Here is a 16990-nt window from a genome sequence, read left to right on the forward strand (position 1 = left end):
AGGTTTCCTTAACCCCTCCCTTACACCTTCTCAACTGTCAATACCCCCAAAGGATTTATCTTTCTTCACTTTAGGATATTAAACTGATACAAATGGTGGAAATTTCCATTTGGGCTTCATTTATAGTTGGTGGAGTGATGCACTTTCTTCTTGCATGTGATTCATCTCATCTTAAGACAGATCTGCAAAAAGGGCCAGATGAGTAATACCTACTAATGCCAGCTTCTCCCCACTGAATGTAACAGGGGGTTAGATGAATGGCTGAAATGTGACTGCCTTGTGATGTGTGTTGTTTTAAATCCTGCTTCAGGTATTCAGGGTTCCACAGAGAGACATGAACAAGAAAAGTAAGAAATGTTCTGAAATTGGTCTTTTGGTTCCTGAGCAGACTAAACAGATGCTAAGCTCCTGTGTCCTGGTACATCCACTACATTCTACCAGTATCTACCTTCTCATTCTGCTGGTATCAGACCTCATCACTAGACTCCTAAACCCCACACAGGCAAGTCTTTTCCCAGGTATGTTAATTTGATGGCCACATGAAAATACACACAAACTGACTGCTCTAAACTCTAGAGGGTCTAAATTCTTTGTAAGAGTTTAACATCTAATTAAAGGGAAAAAGAGTAATAACTTGTCATCAAAATGCTTTCCAAGTGCCAGCAGCACCAGCAGCTTGTATGTAGAATTCTACAAGTGATGTGCTTTCTCTGACAGTCCTCCAGCTCAGTGAATCAGATCTAACACTGAATATTTAGTAATTTGGTGAGTGGTCTTGTGCTGAATCCAACCATTCTGAATGACACTGGTCCTTAAAACTAGGCATTTGTCAGGGATTTTCTAATGCTGTTGCCCACAGCAGACAGTTTCATCAGCTGTCATCAGTCCTACCAGCTCTGTCCACACACCAAGCCAAGATGAGTAACTGTTGCGGACTATGTAATGCTCAATACTTTACAGTCACAGTAAGCAATACAAGAAGGTTTGCTTGGGCACTGTCCCCCACAAAATCTTCATCTACAAAGGGAAGAAGTTGATGTGAAAGCTAAGCAGGCCACTTGCCATCAATCCCAGGTCTTCAGAGCACAAAGATGACCTTACCAGGTGTCTTGGTCTCGTTAGGAATCAGGCAGCGCACAAAGTGAGGATGAGTACTCCTCAGGTTAGTCATCAACTTGTTCAGATTTTCCTGTGGCAGAACAAAACATGGGTTTGAGCTTTGAGCTGCCAAGCTTTTGCATTCTTATTCAAATGTCAAGGAATTATAGAATCACAGAAGGGTTTGGACTGGAACAGGCCTTTGAGGATCTTTGAGTCCAACACCACTGCCATGGGCAGGGACAGCTTTCACTGGATAGGTTACTCCAAGCCCTGTACAAGCTGACATTGAACACTTCCAGTGCTGGGGCTTCCATAGCTTCTCTAGGCAATTTGATCAAGCTTTTTGCCACTCTTATTGTAAAAAACATCTTCCTTATGCCCAATCTCAGCCTGCCCTCTTCCAGTTTTAAACCATTGCTCCTTGTCCTGTCACTACAGCCCTTAGTGCCTCTCCATTTTTTCTGATCAGCTCCCTTCAGACACTGAAAGGCCACTATAAACTCTCCCTGGAGTCTTCTCTTCTCCAGGGTGAACAACCCCAACTCTCTCAGCCTTCCTTCCTTTGAGAGGTGCTCCAGCCCTCTGGAGCATGCTTCATTTAGAAGAGAAGTCACATACCCTGAACACAGCAGACACAGTCTGGAAAGAGCCCCCCTTCTTCTTAGCACCTTTCTTGCCACCACCACTGTCACCTTGGAAGAAGCAGACAGGAGGTGAACAGTTAGATTAAGCAGTATATTTTGTAGCCTTACTTCCTTTCTTTGGGCATGGCCCCAAAAAATACTTAAATTTTAGTACTAATCCACTGCTCCATGAGAGTTTTAGTGAACTGTTACAAGCTGGCTGTTGATCAGGGCATGGTATGCTTGGTCCCAGCTGCATGGAATGGAACACTGTGGCTTGATACCAGCTTCCTAAGTGTAGTCTGTGCTGCCAGTCACATCACTTTGACTTACAGACATAGACTTATTTTATTTTTTTTTTTAATTAGGTGAAAGGCCATGAGACTGTGATCAATGTAGTGAAGTCTTCAAATGCAGTGGTTTAAAGTACAGTAGCTCCAAGGCAGGAAGCAAATTACAGGCTGAGGAATGCAAATCCAAGCAGTTCAGCGTCTTTTTGTGATTGCTGCACTGTTGAAGCTAATCACATGGCAATTTAAAAGGAGTGTTTGTGCTCAGAGCCTAACACCTTATCTCCACATCCTTTTTTTCTTTTGGTCTCTTTCCTTATATTGATGATACCTGCAAGGACCACAGCTGGCTCATGCCCTGTATTTCCTAGGAGATTGCTCAGACTGAACTGCAGGAAATTCCTCTTGAGCCTCAAACCCTGCTGTCCATATGCCTGTTGGCTCCTACTGCTATATACTGCCTGTTCCTTTTGCCTAGTGGCCAGGCTGCCACAATGGTGGGAGTTTTGGTAGAAAGCTGTGTGACCATTTTTGGTAAGGCAGACTACTGACTGCCCACTGGATGGTCCTTCAGACACAGAAAAGGGAAAGAGTTTGAAGTGATGCCTTTGGAGGATGTCTAAATTATATTATCTGTCTCTCTCATTTTCCTTTTTAACACCAGGGCTGCTCAGCTGGATATGAAATAGTTCCACGGTCTCTTAGTTCTTCCAGTTCACCTCAAGTAACACAACTCTGTCCTCAAAGACTATGAAGTGTTTGTAACTTTGCATGTGTATCTGGCACCTGTCTAGAGGATGAGTAAGCATGCACATGACTCACAACACAGTAAGTCAGGAAACATACAACTGCTGTGACTTTGTTTTGGACTTGCTGAGTTTTATTTCATGACATGAATGAGGTGTTTTCAGCTGTCCTGCATCCTAGTTGTGGCATACCTGGGTGCTCACAAGCATAAGGTCACATTAGGGGATGCTAAAGAGTCTAGAGTATCCACAAGGAGGAGAAGCAGAAGTAGACCTTAGGGGATTCTTGCCTTATCACTCATCACTGAAAAAGCACTCACCTGTTTCTGCACCAGCATAGTTGGAGAACAGGAAGGACAGCAGCTTCAAGGATGATTTCTGGTACAGCCCCACAACAGTTTCATTCAAGGGATCCTTGTTCTTGTCCAGCCAGCCAGAGATGTTGTAGTCCACAGTGCCAGCATAGTGCACCAGGGAGAAGTGAGCCTCAGCCTTGCCTTTGACAGGTTTGGGCTTCTGGAAGTTGTTGGACTTGCCCAGATGCTGGTCATAGAGCTTGTTCTTGAAAGAGGTGTCAGTTGCCTTGGGGAACATGCACTCCTCTTCCAGGATGGAGAAGATGCCCATGGGCTGGGAGAAATAGGAATACATGAATAAAGTAAGTGGTGGGGAGAGGAAAAGCAAATAAAATGTCACCTTGCATTGGGATGCTAAATACAGCAAGAGTCAACTGGCACTGGCTGTGAAGGGTGACACTGCCTGTAGGTGCTGCTATGTGGAGGGACATGTGGGAAGTCAGCAAGAAATGTGGAGCTCATGTGAGCAAAGACATAACTTGTGGGGATGAATATGAAGCAGGGAACATGCATGTGGGCTGGCTGATTGAGTCCCTGGGCACCAGGCATGGATGATACTGCTGGGAGCAGACACCTGGATACCCCTGAGGAGGAGTATGTGTGGGCATGTGTACACAGGGATTTGCACAGGATGTGTGAGTGCTGGATACTGGCCTGGAATGCAGCAGGGGGTGGGGCAGAAAGAGTTGAGAGTTGTGTTGCTAAACCCAAGAACCTTATCCATCGCTGTAAGGAGTTGAGGTTTGCCTTACAACTAAAGGCAGTCTTGTAAAGGCACCAAATTGACATGGTGTATTCCCTCTGCCTTCCATCCCAGTCATGCTGTTCAGGAAGTCATTGACTGTGCAGAGGCAGGCTGGCATCCCAAACTCTTCATTTTATAAACTGCCTCTTCTTTCCTGAGGGCTTATTTAGCAGCAATGTGCCAATTTATTACGAATGACTGGACAGAAATAAATGACCGTGAAATAAATGTGCTCCCCTAAACTGAAAAGATTTCCTCTACCTTCTCAATGAGCTCAATGCAGGCAGCCAGGTCCATGCCAAAGTCAATGAACTCCCACTCAATGCCTTCCTTCTTGTACTCCTCCTGCTCCAGCACGAACATGTGGTGGTTGAAGAACTGTTGCAGTTTCTCGTTGGTGAAGTTGATGCACAGCTGCTCCAGGCTGTTGAACTGCAAATTCAAAATATAAAGAAAAATACCTAGTTAGTTATGAAAAGCCATCAAGGGCCAGGCAAGCCTACAGTAACTCACATCAAAGATCTCGAAGCCAGCAATGTCCAGGACACCAATGAAATGCTGCCTGGGCTGCTTGGTGTCCAGCTGCTGGTTGATGCGGATAACCATCCAGAGGAACATCTTCTCATAGACTGATTTAGCCAAGGCACCAACTGAATTGTAGACCTGCAAGAAATGTAGCCATGGCAGCAATGGAGTGGAGTTAGCTTTAAAGACCTCTCTGAGCAAGATGAAAAGCTGATCAGCTCTCTAATACCTGTTGGACATTTTGTCCTTTAGTTACATATTCATTCCCGACTTTCACCCTGGGATAGCACAAAGCCTTGAGCAGATCAGCAGAATTCAGACCCATCAGGTAGGCAGCTTTGTCAGCCACTAGGATCAGAGACAGCAAATGAGTTCAAGAGATAAGGAAAGGTGTCCTGGTCATCTAGGGCGTTTTTGTTACAAGGACCCTACTTTAGGTGCTACTCAAATGCACCTGTTGTCAAGCCAAGCTCCTCTCCAGTCTCATGGAGAGTATTTTCTCACAACACAGGCAGCATCTCAGCTGCAGCACACCCCAGTTCCACGCCTGCAGGGCTTCCATCAACATTTCCTTTATATCTTTTTGTTTTCATGTGGAGCAATTAAATCTATGAGTTTGTGGAACAAGCTCAAAATACAACACCTAGTTTCTGGAAGGGAACACCACAGCGTCGGGCACTGTGTGGGCAGGGCTGCTAGCTTGCTTCCTGGCGCAGCTCACAAGCCGACTCTGCGGTCAGCGCTACCTTCCGTGCTGTCCGGCTCCGCCTGCTCCTCCCGCTGCTTCTGCTTGAACTTCATGTTCCCGTAGTGCATGACGGCGCCGGTCAGCTTGTACATCCCCACCTTCTCGTCGGGGCTGAAGCCCAGGATGTCCACGGCGCTCTGCAGAGGCACAGACCGGTCGGGGAAGGTCAGAGAAGCAGCAGGGCCGGAGCACAAGGTGCTGTTGGCAGCACCCCCTGTGCTGCCGTGCGGCTTCTCCCCGGCCGCACCGAGCCCGGCGCTCAGCGGCGGCGCTGCACTCACGTCTGTCGCCAGCAGCTCCTCGCTGTCGTCGATACTGGCAACAGTGACTTCTCCTTGGCTGACGTAGGGGAAGTCGTAGGGGTTGGTGGAGATAAGTAGGAGATCTGCAAGTATACAGAGAACCTTGGATGGCATCGGGGCAGGCCGAGCTAAGCCCAGACCTGCTGGCACTCACCGATGAGCTCTGGCTTCTTGTTGGACATTATCTGGTAAAAAATATGATAGCTCCTTTCACTGGCCAGCTGGAAGGTCACCCTGGATTTTTCCAGCAGATCTAACCAAAAGAGAGATGCCATTTGTTTCCTGGTGAGCTTGAGATCATAAATGCTCAAGTTCTGCATGCTCTGCCTTGCTCCCACTCACAGGTTTCGATGTCTGCAGAGGCCAGCTTGCCAGTGGTTCCAAAGTGAATCCGGATGAATTTCCCCTGCCAAGCAGTACAGATCAGCCCACTGGTTATAGCCATCAGAGACTAAGATGTGTCAAATGTTTGCATTCCAGCAAGTATGAAATGAACTCACAAAGCGCGAGGAGTTGTCGTTCCGCACGGTCTTGGCATTGCCAAAGGCCTCTAGCAGCGGGTTGGCCTGAATGATTTGATCCTCCAGAGTCCCCTAGTTACAGGAGAAAATGCTTCTTACCAGCCTTCACTACTAGTTAATAACAAATGTGGCAAATGAGATGCTAGAATTGGTGATTCTTGCACTTCATACTTGATCTTATCCTAAAATTTAGCAGTTTCTAGGCACTCATCAGCCATCACTCAAGAATATTGTCCTTACTTCCAAAGGGAAGAGTGCTGCAAGGCAGATCTGTATCCATCCACACACCCCACCCCCACCCCCCCTTTTTTTTTTTCACCTGTTACCATATATTTAGTACAGTGGGGCTCAGGGAATTTGAAATCTGTATGAGAGAGAGGCTTCCACACTCCCATTCACAATGACCATGACAGATAAAAAAAAAAGTGATTTTTTCCTCCCCTCTGGAGGTTACTTGAGCCCAGGACTCAGAGAAAGGTACAGCCTTCAGCAGGAAACACCTGGCAAGGGAGAATGTAAAGCTTTGCAATGCCATTCAGGAGCACAGGAATACATCTCCAGATGTGGGTCAAAAAGCAAAGTGATTCATGGGCAGAGCATGAGACTCAAGTAACAAAAGAGCAGAGAACAGAAACTCTTTTGAGCTTTTCTTTGCTGCATGACTGGAGGAAGAATGGTCAACATGTAAAGTTCTGATCTTTTGTTGTATCACTCTTGTTAGCTGCATCAATATGGGGGCAAAGAAACTTCTGTGACAATTGTGTGTCTTCTTTTCTGTGCAATATGCTCCAGGAAGCAGTCACTCTGCTTTTTTGGGGGGAATGAGAGTGGAAAGCTTTTCTCAAGGCAAAGTTATGATTGATCCCTACAGTAGTCATGGCATAAAAGTGTTTCCAGGGATAATTTCCAAAGCAGAGATGGACAACAAAGACTGAGCCTCAGTTTTTATGCAGGTGAAAGCCGAGCAGCACAGCTCAAGTGTTGGTGTTCAGTGCAGTCTCTAACAGCCTGCACTGGAGAGGGAGTGCCGTTCCCAGCACTGTCTGCAGGTGGCACAACTGCTTTAAATTAGTTGCTCTCAGCCCACCATGAAGGTGGACCCTATAAAATTAAGGCAACACGGTAGCACATCATCTCTATTTTTATAATTTTTATATATATATATATATAAAATCCCCACCCCCTAGAGCAATGCCCTGGCACATGTGGCCTTCAGCATTCTAAATTAACTGCCTTGCTTATGAGAAGAAATGTCTGTCAGTGCAGCTGAGCAACACCAAACTTTCTTCAGTGCATAGCTGTGACCATAGAATCATAAAGTCACTTGGGCTGGAAGGGACCTCTAAAGGTCATCCAGTCCAACCCCCCTGCAGTGAGCAGGGACATCCTCAACAAGAGCAGATCACCCAGGGTCTTGTTGAGGCTCACCCTCCAGGGATGGGGCCTCAAGCACCTCAACCTGGCCTTGAACATCTCCAGGGAGGGACATCCACAGCCTCCCTGGGCAACCTGCTTAGCCACCCTCACTGGAAAGAGCTTTTTCCTAAAAACTCACAAGGAAACACTGTCCATGGAAAACAGCACAGAAGAGGGCATGGCAGCTCTTTACATGAGTTCATTCTGGAGTCCAGTCTACAGACAGAGTGAGAAAGTGGTGGAGGCTGAGAGAGTATTCTGGGGAAATGCTGGTACATGCTTCCCTGATTCACACACTCTTGCCTGGCATCTATTTTCAGCCTGCATCTGAGATAGGATGTTGGGCTAAACAGAACTATAATCTGAGAGTCCTATTCCACATTCTTGTGAAGAGGCACATGTGAATGTTACTAAAATCCTGGAGTATTCTATGAACAAACAAGAAAAGAGCAGAACAGGAGGCTGATCATCTGAAAGCCAGGCGATTCTCCTTATATCAGACATAGTCAGGACTTCTCTCAGCTGTCCCAAAGATTTTCTGAGATCAAATCCATCTTAGTGAGCAGCTGATGAAAGCTGAGCCCAGGAGATTCTGAAGTGGTGCTGATGGAAAGAGTGGTTGTGATGAACTTGCCTTGGCCATAACAACCTATCAATCACAGGCACCTGCCTCTCAGCACGAAGAGAATATGCAGCCTTGGAATCTCCTTAGGTTCCAGTGTGCCCTTGAGTACTCAAATAACAGGCTGACACGTGTCACCAGCTCTGCTGCACATACCAGCTCACAGCCCCTGCTGGCACACACTCATGCCACAAGGATGTTTGTTGCTTGCTCTGTCCTAGGGGATGCCTTGCAAATACCCTGGTGGCCTCAGTTCACAGCAGCTGGGCTGCGGAGCAGAAAGGAGCACCAGAGCATGTGCTCTCTGCCATGGCACGACCCTTTCAGAGGCTGCTTTCTAACTTCTGGGCAAGTGGTTTCAGCTGTCCCTTATGCTGCTCCTCAGGGCTGTTAGGGCTGGGAGGTAGTGGAGTCACCGTCCCTAGAGGGGTTCAAGAGGGGATTGGATGTGGCACTTGGTGTCATGGTTTAGTCATGAGGTCTGTGGTGACAGGTTGGACTTGATCTCTGAGGTCTCTTCCAACCTTGGTGATTCTGTGATTCTGTGACCACAGTCAGGAGAATGAGCCCATGGAAACTACTGCCTGACACAACTGACATGAATCTTAACTTCAACACAACCACAGGAGTGGCTGGTGCCGTGGTCTCATCCTTCATCGTGGTGCCTGTGGTTTCATCCTTCATTGGCTTTTCCCAACCCCTTCAGTAGGAAACAACATCCTTACAGATGGGAATAGAGAGGTCTGGGGAGAAATTATGACTGTGCTTATCCCAAGAAAGGTTGGACCAGGTGATCCTTGAGGTCCCTTCCAACCTGTGTTCAAGGATTCTATGATTCTAGTCATGAGGTCTGTGGTGACAGGTTGGACTCGATGATCCTCGAGGTCTCTTCCAACCTTAGTTATACTGTGATACTGTGAGTCCAGAGGTCCTGTCCATCAAAATGGCACAATCCTGTGCCAGTGGGAACTGGCCACACCTCTTAGGTGCTACGGATGTGTCCAGTCTCATAGGGCAATAATGGATAGTTGCATGGACAGACAGTCTGGCAGTATCCTCCTCTCTCTGATGAAGAATTCCTATGTGTAATTGGAGACTGGAAGGAAACTCAAGCTTGGGCCTTTCCTCCATTAAGAAAATGGTTCTTTAAGAGGAGTTTCTTTAAAGTTCAGAGGTATGGAGGCCAGGCAGCAGGGGTAGACAAGCATAGGTGTGTTAGGACTGCATCCTGACTGTCTCCTCAACCACTCTACACTTTCTGCCTTCTGATACTACTGCAGCCCAAAACCATGCACTGATATTTTCTGCTCTGCAGACACAGCCTTGGCCAAACACTAGGAGGGGGAGCCAGTGTCATACCTGCAATTTGCCAGGCTGTTGGTCTTTCTTCTTCTCACCAGTGACTGCAATTGTTGCGAAGTACTGGATGACTCTCTTGGTGTTCACAGTCTTCCCTGCGCCGGATTCTCCGCTGTTGAAATGCAAATATGGATTGTGGCAGCAAACAGGGAACCTTTGTGCTTCTCTGTCAGCTTTGTCACACCAAGGGGAAGGTACTCACGTGATGAGGATGGACTGATTGTTACGATCTGAAAACAAAGTCACAGAAAGAGCTGTTCAAGTGAGATGTGGAGACCTTCTCTTCCTCACACTTAACTATCTGACCTCAAGGGCAGAAATGATCCTGCAGCTGGATTTATCACTAAATTCTACCTTAGTCTGTGTGTGGATTTTTCTGTGTACAGAGGGGTGGAGCAGCCCAAAGACTTAACTGCAAGTGGCTGTTGTTTATAAAGCTTCCCACTTGTTTTCTTTTATGTATGAGCCTTGGCTTAAATATTGTTTAATCAGAATCAGATACTTGCTGTACTCTTCCTTTGCTCTTTCTTTAAATTCCTTACTTGAGGGGTGGGCACAAATTACTGCCTCTCCTTCATTATCTGACAGCACAGAGGTCATTAAGATGAGTTGTGCTGGAGAACTGTGGTAGCTGTAGCAATCAGGCACTGAGAAGAACAGCAGCCAAGACATCTAACTGTGAGTTGTTTCTTGACCAAGCAGCCAGCCCTGTTCATGTCAGGGTTTCCCATTCTTGCCAAATGACTCACCAGTCAGCATGGACTGATAGGCATTGTCTGAGATGGAGAAGATGTGTGGAGGAGCCTCCTGGCGCTTCTTGCCTCGGTAGCCAGCCACCACCTCCGGGTTGTACACCGGCAGCCACTTGTAGGGGTTGACAGTGACACAGAAGAGACCCGAGTAGGTCTGTGGGGAAGGGAGACAGCAGGTTGGCTTCCCCTCAGCCTGGCACAGCAGATGCTGCTGGCACCCAGAGGCAGACTGCTGCTGCTACTTACGTAGATCATCCAGGCTGCATAACGCTCTTTGAGGTTGTACAGCACGGCGGGCTCGTGCAGGTGGGTCATCATGGCCATGTCCTCGATCTTATCAAATTTGGGAGGGTTCATGGGGAAGACTTCATCATCCTTTACAGTCACAGTCTGACAAAACCAGAAGGGAACGAGAGGATTAGAAATCTAATTCAGGGAAGAGCCTGAACTGAATGACCATAGATGCATGAGAGCTGGCGTTACTCACTGTATCGTCGTGTGTTTTAACTGTGACTTTGCCGCCCTCCCTGCTCTGTATGGTGCCTTTCACATACATCTGCTTTTCATCCACCACAAAGCAGGCTGCCTTGGCATCGAACGGGCGATTCTGGGCTTCGATTCTCTCCTTCTCAGACTTCCGTAAGTAGGGAGCAGCTTCTCCAAAGATTGCCATCTCTGCGTCAGAGCTCATGGCTGGGGGTGCTGGGGGAATTCAGAGAGTAGAGTTGTAACCCAGATTTACCCAGAAAGTGCTCATGCTCATGAACTAAGAGGAAGAATAGAATAGAATAGAATATAGAATACATAGAATAAACCAGGTTGGAAGAGACCTTCAAGATCATCGCGTCCAACCCATCAACCAATCCAACACCACCCAAACAACTAACCCATGGCACCAAGCACCCCATCAAGTCTTCTCCTGAACACCTCCAGTGATGGCGACTCCACCACCTCCCCAGGCAGCCCATTCCAATAGACTAATCAGCATCAGACACTTAACTTCTGCTGCAGTTTTAAGCATCCACTGAAGAAGTCACAAGAGTGCCTTTCATAGAGAGAGGTGCGTTGTGTTTGGAGACATCCCACTTAAACAGGATGCCTGTCTGCCCAAAGGAGGGCAGAGAGAATATCAAGCTGAGCCTTCAAACCCTCTCCTTTGTCTTCATCTGCTATTCACACAGCTGCACAGCCACATCCTTCTCAAAGCCAGATACACACAGATTGTATCATTAGGCAGCTAAAAACTTAGACCCAAGTAGGATCCATAAGTTAAGCAGATTGGCTCTCACAATTTCTCAGTGGAGGCATTTCTGGCACCCTTCTGTTTTCCATGTTTTTATGTCAAGCATGAGAAGTTCAAGTAGTTTCTGTCTATGTTAAGTAGCAGAACAGATTGTGAGGGTCACTCACCACCTATCTAAAGCTTAATCTGTTTATTGTGTGAACCAAATCTAAAAGATCTTTTCAGATCCATGCCAAAGTTAGCTAACAAAGGAATATAATGTCTGGTGAAGGCAATAATTAATAGCACAGTATGAGCTAGGTAAATAAGTACTTGCTCTAACATCTCAAAACATTTCAGTTACAAAGTACCTTTTAGCTCTAACATATTCTCTATATTAATAACAGCTATGATATTAACATAAACAGATTAAAAGACAGTATGTACCAATATGTACCACACATTCATTACATTCTGGGAGAAACAGTTCAGAAAACTACTTTATGCTCAGTTTTATTTTACATTTTTAGCAACATCTAGTAAAAATCCTTCCACACAGAGAGATGTTGTTGGCTGCTGCAGTCAGAAGGACTGGCAGGGACAGTTCAAGAGTGTCTGAGGATAACACAGGCAGAAATAACATAGGCAGGAACTAGCAGAATGTTCTTCCCCAGACAAACTAGCTGTACAGGCTGGAAAAAGAAATCATTCCAGCTCCTGCTGCTTCGTGGCCTGTCTGATGCACAGTTTCACTGAAGAATGTTAGGGACAGAACTGAAGACCCAGCTGTATACTTCCAAGGCATCACAGTACTGAAACCATCAACACAGAAAGGAGTCTGAAGGCATTTGTAATGCTGCCTTTGGGCTCGCTGCTGTACGAGTGCTGATCTCTCTCTCAGCAACAACTCTTTGTTGTAGGATGTGAACCTTGCAGGGCTTCAAGGGGCAGCATCTCTCAAGAGCCTTTAATACCCAGGAATTTCAAAGCACAGAATCCTTTTACCTTGCTTTGTAAGTATTACACTATGTACCCAGAGCCCAGCATTTATGCCTACATGACCCTGCCTCTGAGTAGCTCAAGGGAAGCAAGATGAAAGAATGAGAGAAATTATTTCCTGGTGTCCATGAAAAGGTTAAACAGAGCATCAAAAAAGGGCAAGAGCTTGTCAGAAAATTTCTCAAGGGAGACAGTCTGTTAAACTACTGCATGTCCTTGATAGGACATGGTGTCAAATTTAGGTCTTTGCATATTCATGAGCAAGACAGGCATTCTCTGGGAGCACAACCTGTACTTCCATCCTTTTGAGCTCCAATTTGACCATTTTTTATGCTGTTAGGATGGAAGACACATGTGTGGAGGGTTCTTTCTGTTGCTCAGATGAACTCTTCCAGTCAATCACTAAGCCTACCCTTGAAAGCCTCAAAGGGAATGGTGCCTATTAGGTTCTGTGGGAAGGTGACTCTGTGCATAAATAGATCTGTCAGATGGGAGACAAGATCACCCTGAACTTTGTTCTGGTTTCAGCACCTGTGTGATAAGCTAAGTCAGCATATAGTGTTCTGCACCTTACCCTAGAGGCAGCTAACAATGCAGGAGCAGCTTAGACCCTTCTTGAATCATACTTTGAGCCTCCTCTCCAAACACAGTCTCAGTTGTGCAGATGGCAGGGGCTGAATTTTAATCATCTATAGATCCCAGAATCCCAGGTTACACCACAAAAAGACATCATTGTCACTGTCTGAATTTTAATAATCTATAGATCCCAGAATCCCAGGTTACACCACAAAAAGACATCATTGTCACTGTCTCTCATGTCCTCTTGCCTAGGCTTGAGTGTCTGTCTCTTTTCTTTCCTGATAAACAGAGTCTTTTCTGTCAGGAGCTGTGAACATTGCTTAAAGCAGCACATATCCTTTCCAGTGAACCTGGTTCTGCAGCACAGGCTTTTGCCACCTGCCCTTGCCATTGTCTGGGGAAGGTTCACTCATTGCTCAGGATCACTTAGCAAATCTGGATGCTATTTGTTAAGCCCTTACCTTCAGAGAGAGCCCAGGAGGAAATCTGCTTTCAGTATCTCTGTGGAATGGTTAAAGAAAGGACAGAGAGTTAAATCAAAACCAGTTCGCTGTTACCAAACATTTTTACACCTTGTGTAGTCTCTCCCAAGAGCTGACCTGTACAGAGAGCCTTACAACTCCTGAGCTGAACCAAAGCCCACAGAATATCTTGTGCTCCTCCCCACATTGCTGTTTTCTGCTGAAAACTAATCTAATGTATGGGAAAAGATCAGCTATGTTGCATGCATTTCCCCAGGCAGTTTCAGCTGCCTTCAGGGTTAGTTTCCTTGTGGTTTTCCTATGACTTAAAGGTAGCAATGTTTGCAGAAGGCCCCTCCAAGGAACAGCACTGCTCTGCTGCTTTTGCTTGTGCCACCACACTGGCATGGTTTGGGTTGTATAACCTTGATGCTGCACACAAGGCTTAACCTGGAACATCAGAAGTGGGGAATGAGAAGAAAATGCCTGCACGTATTCCACCTCTTCCCAGAGCTGTGGAGATGTCCTGGTCAGGTCAGAGTGTAAAGCAAGCAGGCAGGACTTACCGTGAGATGCTGAGGGAACAAAGAATGAGGTTGCCTTCAGCGGTGGCTCTTTATATGTAACCTCCTGCCCACACAGCATTCAAGTGCTCTATTTTTGGTCAATAATAATTTACTCTTTAGTTGTAAACGTGTTGAAGCTCTGATCTCTCTGCTAATTACTCAGGATTGGTTTAAGGTTGTATGGAGTCAGCTGCACTGACCTGTTCTTTTCACATTGCTCTGTGCCAGGATGGAGGAATCCCAAGGCAGCTCTGATAATGCCAAATAAGGCAGCACTTGTCTCCCAACTTCAAAAGCTTGCTTTAACCACCAGGATGGGGTTTTTTCCATGTGCACAGTTAGATCCTTAGGGATGATGACTTTAATGGATCCCATCCTATCCTCTCTGTCTGCCAACATATGCTTATAAAGAAGGAGGAAGGTTTAGTGAAGCAGAACTTTGCTTTCATGAAATCTCTTTATACTACTGGATGGGCCGCTGGCAAGTCTGAAAGCAGTCTCGAGCTTAGGACAAAGTAAAGTGGTTGCCAGCTCATGGACCACAAGACAGACTTGCAGTCCTGGCCTCTAGGTCTGCAAGGTCTAGGCCTGTGTGTATATTCAAGGTGTCAGCCTGCAGGAAGGAGCCTGGCTTCTGTGCCATCCCAGTGTCCTGTGGAGGATGCCTTACAGATTCAGGATAACTTTGATTTGCTCCTCTGGAGGGTATGTGGAAGGAGAGTGTCTGTTCCTTTAAGAAGAAAGGGAGGTAGCTGTGAACAAGAACATACTGGGATGTAAACTTGACTGACAAGTGGTAAGGGAGGAAATTATGGGAACCAAAGATGGTCACTCACACTGCTTGATGAGGGCCTGTGAGAGTGTGAAAATATTTATTCCAGCAAAGTTACCAGACAAGGCACCCTGTCAGGGAAACTAAGGTAAAAGAGGGAGCCAGAAGAGAGACACAGACCTGATAAAACAAACATGGAGACAATGAGAAGAAAGAAATCTCAGCAGTGATGATTCATGGGCTGTTAAGAAGCTACAGCTGCCACTCCCAGGACTTCATGATTTAAAAAACCTTGAACCAGAGGAGATCTCAGACAGGGTTGGGGTGGGTGCAGAAACTGACAGAGCTGTACAAACCCATGAGGGGACATGCAGGGGAAGGGGCAGCAGAGAGGAACAGAGGGGCAGATAAACAGAAAAAGTGTAAGAGGCACTAGCTGCATGTAAAATGGAGCCAGTCACTGCCTGTCTGAGCCCTGCGCCTGGTCACCAGTCTGTCCTGGCTTCTTACATCTTCTTATGAACCCTCTTGGGAGCTGTCTCTCTGTGTATTCTCACTTTATGTCATACATATGTGTGTGCATGCACAGACCAAGTGCCAGCTACTGGTGAGGCCCACTGGAGTCAGACTGGTGGCATCCCTGGCTTGTGCTGCCAGCTGCTGGAGCCAGTGAGCTCTCAGCATCAGCTACTGCAGTGAAGGTGGTTTTGGCTTCCAGCCACTTGGGTCGGAGTGATACCTGTTTCTAAGACCAGCCAGAGGAGGACACCAGGGTGAGTGAGGTGAGTGAGTGGCTTAATGCTGGTGGTTGAAGTGGGACCAGAATTAGCAGCCCATGTGCCTGGTGCTGGCTGCTGGGCTGAGTTGAGCATCTGTGTCTTCCCCAGCCCTAGTGTGCATGGTGTTTGCAGCTGCATTCAGCCACAGCAGGGCCTCATCCAGGCTGGGCCATCAGGCAGGCAGGGGTCTGTGCTGGTATTCCCAGGGAGACTTGTGAATATGGGGTGCCCGTGGGATGAGTGTGAGTGCTGTGTGTTTGCCAGCATCAAGCTGGATGAGCCAGCAAACAGGTGAGTGTGGCACAGGTCAGAGGCCTGGGGTCTGAGCTGGGGCAGTGAGGAACACAGAGGCTGTGCTGGGCTGGAGGGAGTTGCTAATGGGAGTCTGCAGTGGTGTGATCTGGGAGTGTGTGCTTGCACCAGTGACCTGTCTCTGCCAAGCCCAGACCTGGAGGGGATCTCTCCGTGCTCAGGTCATGTGGGTCCTGTTGATGCCACCCTGTGTGGGTGCTGTTGATGGCCACAGCTTGGCTGTGGCAGTCTGTGACCACCTGTGTCAGGATCCTCACATGTGTGTCTCTGGGACATGCACTCAGCTTTGCTAATGGTGACCTCATTCACGTTGATAAAGATGTGCAGGGCAGTGTTGGGAGGCTGGAGCCAGACTCTGCTCAGCCATGTCCAGTGGAGGTGCCACGGGAATGTCTGGAAAAACTTTTTCACTGTGAGGGTGGCAGAGCCCTGGAGCAGGCTGCCCAGACAGGTTGTGGAGTCTCCTTCTCTAGAGATATTCAAAACCCACATGGACAGGTTCCTGTGTGACATACTCTAGCTGACCCTGACCTGGCATGGGGTTTGGACCAGATGGTCTTTTGAGGTCCCTTCCAACCCCTAACGTTTTGTGATTCTGTGAAGCCCACAAATGGGAAAGTGGCAGAGACACCAGATCCCTGGGGACCTGGCTAGGCTCAGGCAACCAGGCAGGATTAATACCTGGACTGGCTTGAGAAGGTGGCTGTGCATTCTAGCATCACTTAGAGTGCTTCATCATGGAAGTGTAATAATTTTGGGAGGTGTGGGAAACTTGCTAGAGCCCTGCTGGATATCAGGTCCTTGTGTTAGGAGTGTATAGGTGAAGACCTCATTCACAAAAAAACCTTTCTGGCTTTTGAGTTGAGGATGTGCTGTCTGCCAAGTCATGAGTGTAGAGGAGGAAATTCCACTGTCACAGATGGAGGAATGTCCCCACATAAGCACCGTGTGCCCCTCAGATGTGGCTATGTCACTGCTGGAGGAACTTCTCAGTTCACCACCTGTACCAGTAAGGTATCACCAGTGGGAGCCCACCATCACCCTTTCACTGCATCCTTGACCTCTTGAGCCACTGTAACCACTTTTCACTGCAGCACACACCACTGGACAAGTAGTATCACCACTGCATCTTCCTCACTGAGGATGTCCCTCTGAGGTAGAAGTGGAAGTTTGTATGCTTGGTTCAATGCTATC

At 47.2% G+C, this 16990-nt stretch overlaps 1 protein-coding gene across 1 annotated transcript in view; it reads right to left on the bottom strand.

Moving 5' to 3' along the window:
- The window catches only part of LOC104307705 (myosin-1B), a 34359-nt gene extending 23562 nt beyond the window's left edge, over window positions 1-10797 (bottom strand). The window contains exons 1-16 of the mRNA XM_054171113.1: window positions 10594-10797; window positions 10353-10496; window positions 10104-10260; window positions 9557-9584; window positions 9355-9466; window positions 5937-6029; window positions 5779-5842; window positions 5591-5689; window positions 5416-5519; window positions 5133-5271; window positions 4616-4734; window positions 4375-4524; window positions 4123-4293; window positions 3081-3390; window positions 1720-1793; window positions 1102-1189 (exon numbers count right to left, since the gene is read on the bottom strand). Coding sequence (XP_054027088.1) covers window positions 1102-1189; window positions 1720-1793; window positions 3081-3390; window positions 4123-4293; window positions 4375-4524; window positions 4616-4734; window positions 5133-5271; window positions 5416-5519; window positions 5591-5689; window positions 5779-5842; window positions 5937-6029; window positions 9355-9466; window positions 9557-9584; window positions 10104-10260; window positions 10353-10496; window positions 10594-10797 — 2056 coding nt within the window. The remainder of the gene's footprint in view (window positions 1-1101; window positions 1190-1719; window positions 1794-3080; window positions 3391-4122; window positions 4294-4374; window positions 4525-4615; window positions 4735-5132; window positions 5272-5415; window positions 5520-5590; window positions 5690-5778; window positions 5843-5936; window positions 6030-9354; window positions 9467-9556; window positions 9585-10103; window positions 10261-10352; window positions 10497-10593) is intronic.
- Between the last annotated feature and the right edge of the window lie 6193 nt (window positions 10798-16990).

This window comes from Dryobates pubescens, chromosome 20, assembly GCF_014839835.1.
Source record: "Dryobates pubescens isolate bDryPub1 chromosome 20, bDryPub1.pri, whole genome shotgun sequence".
Taxonomy (NCBI): Eukaryota; Metazoa; Chordata; class Aves; order Piciformes; family Picidae; genus Dryobates; species Dryobates pubescens.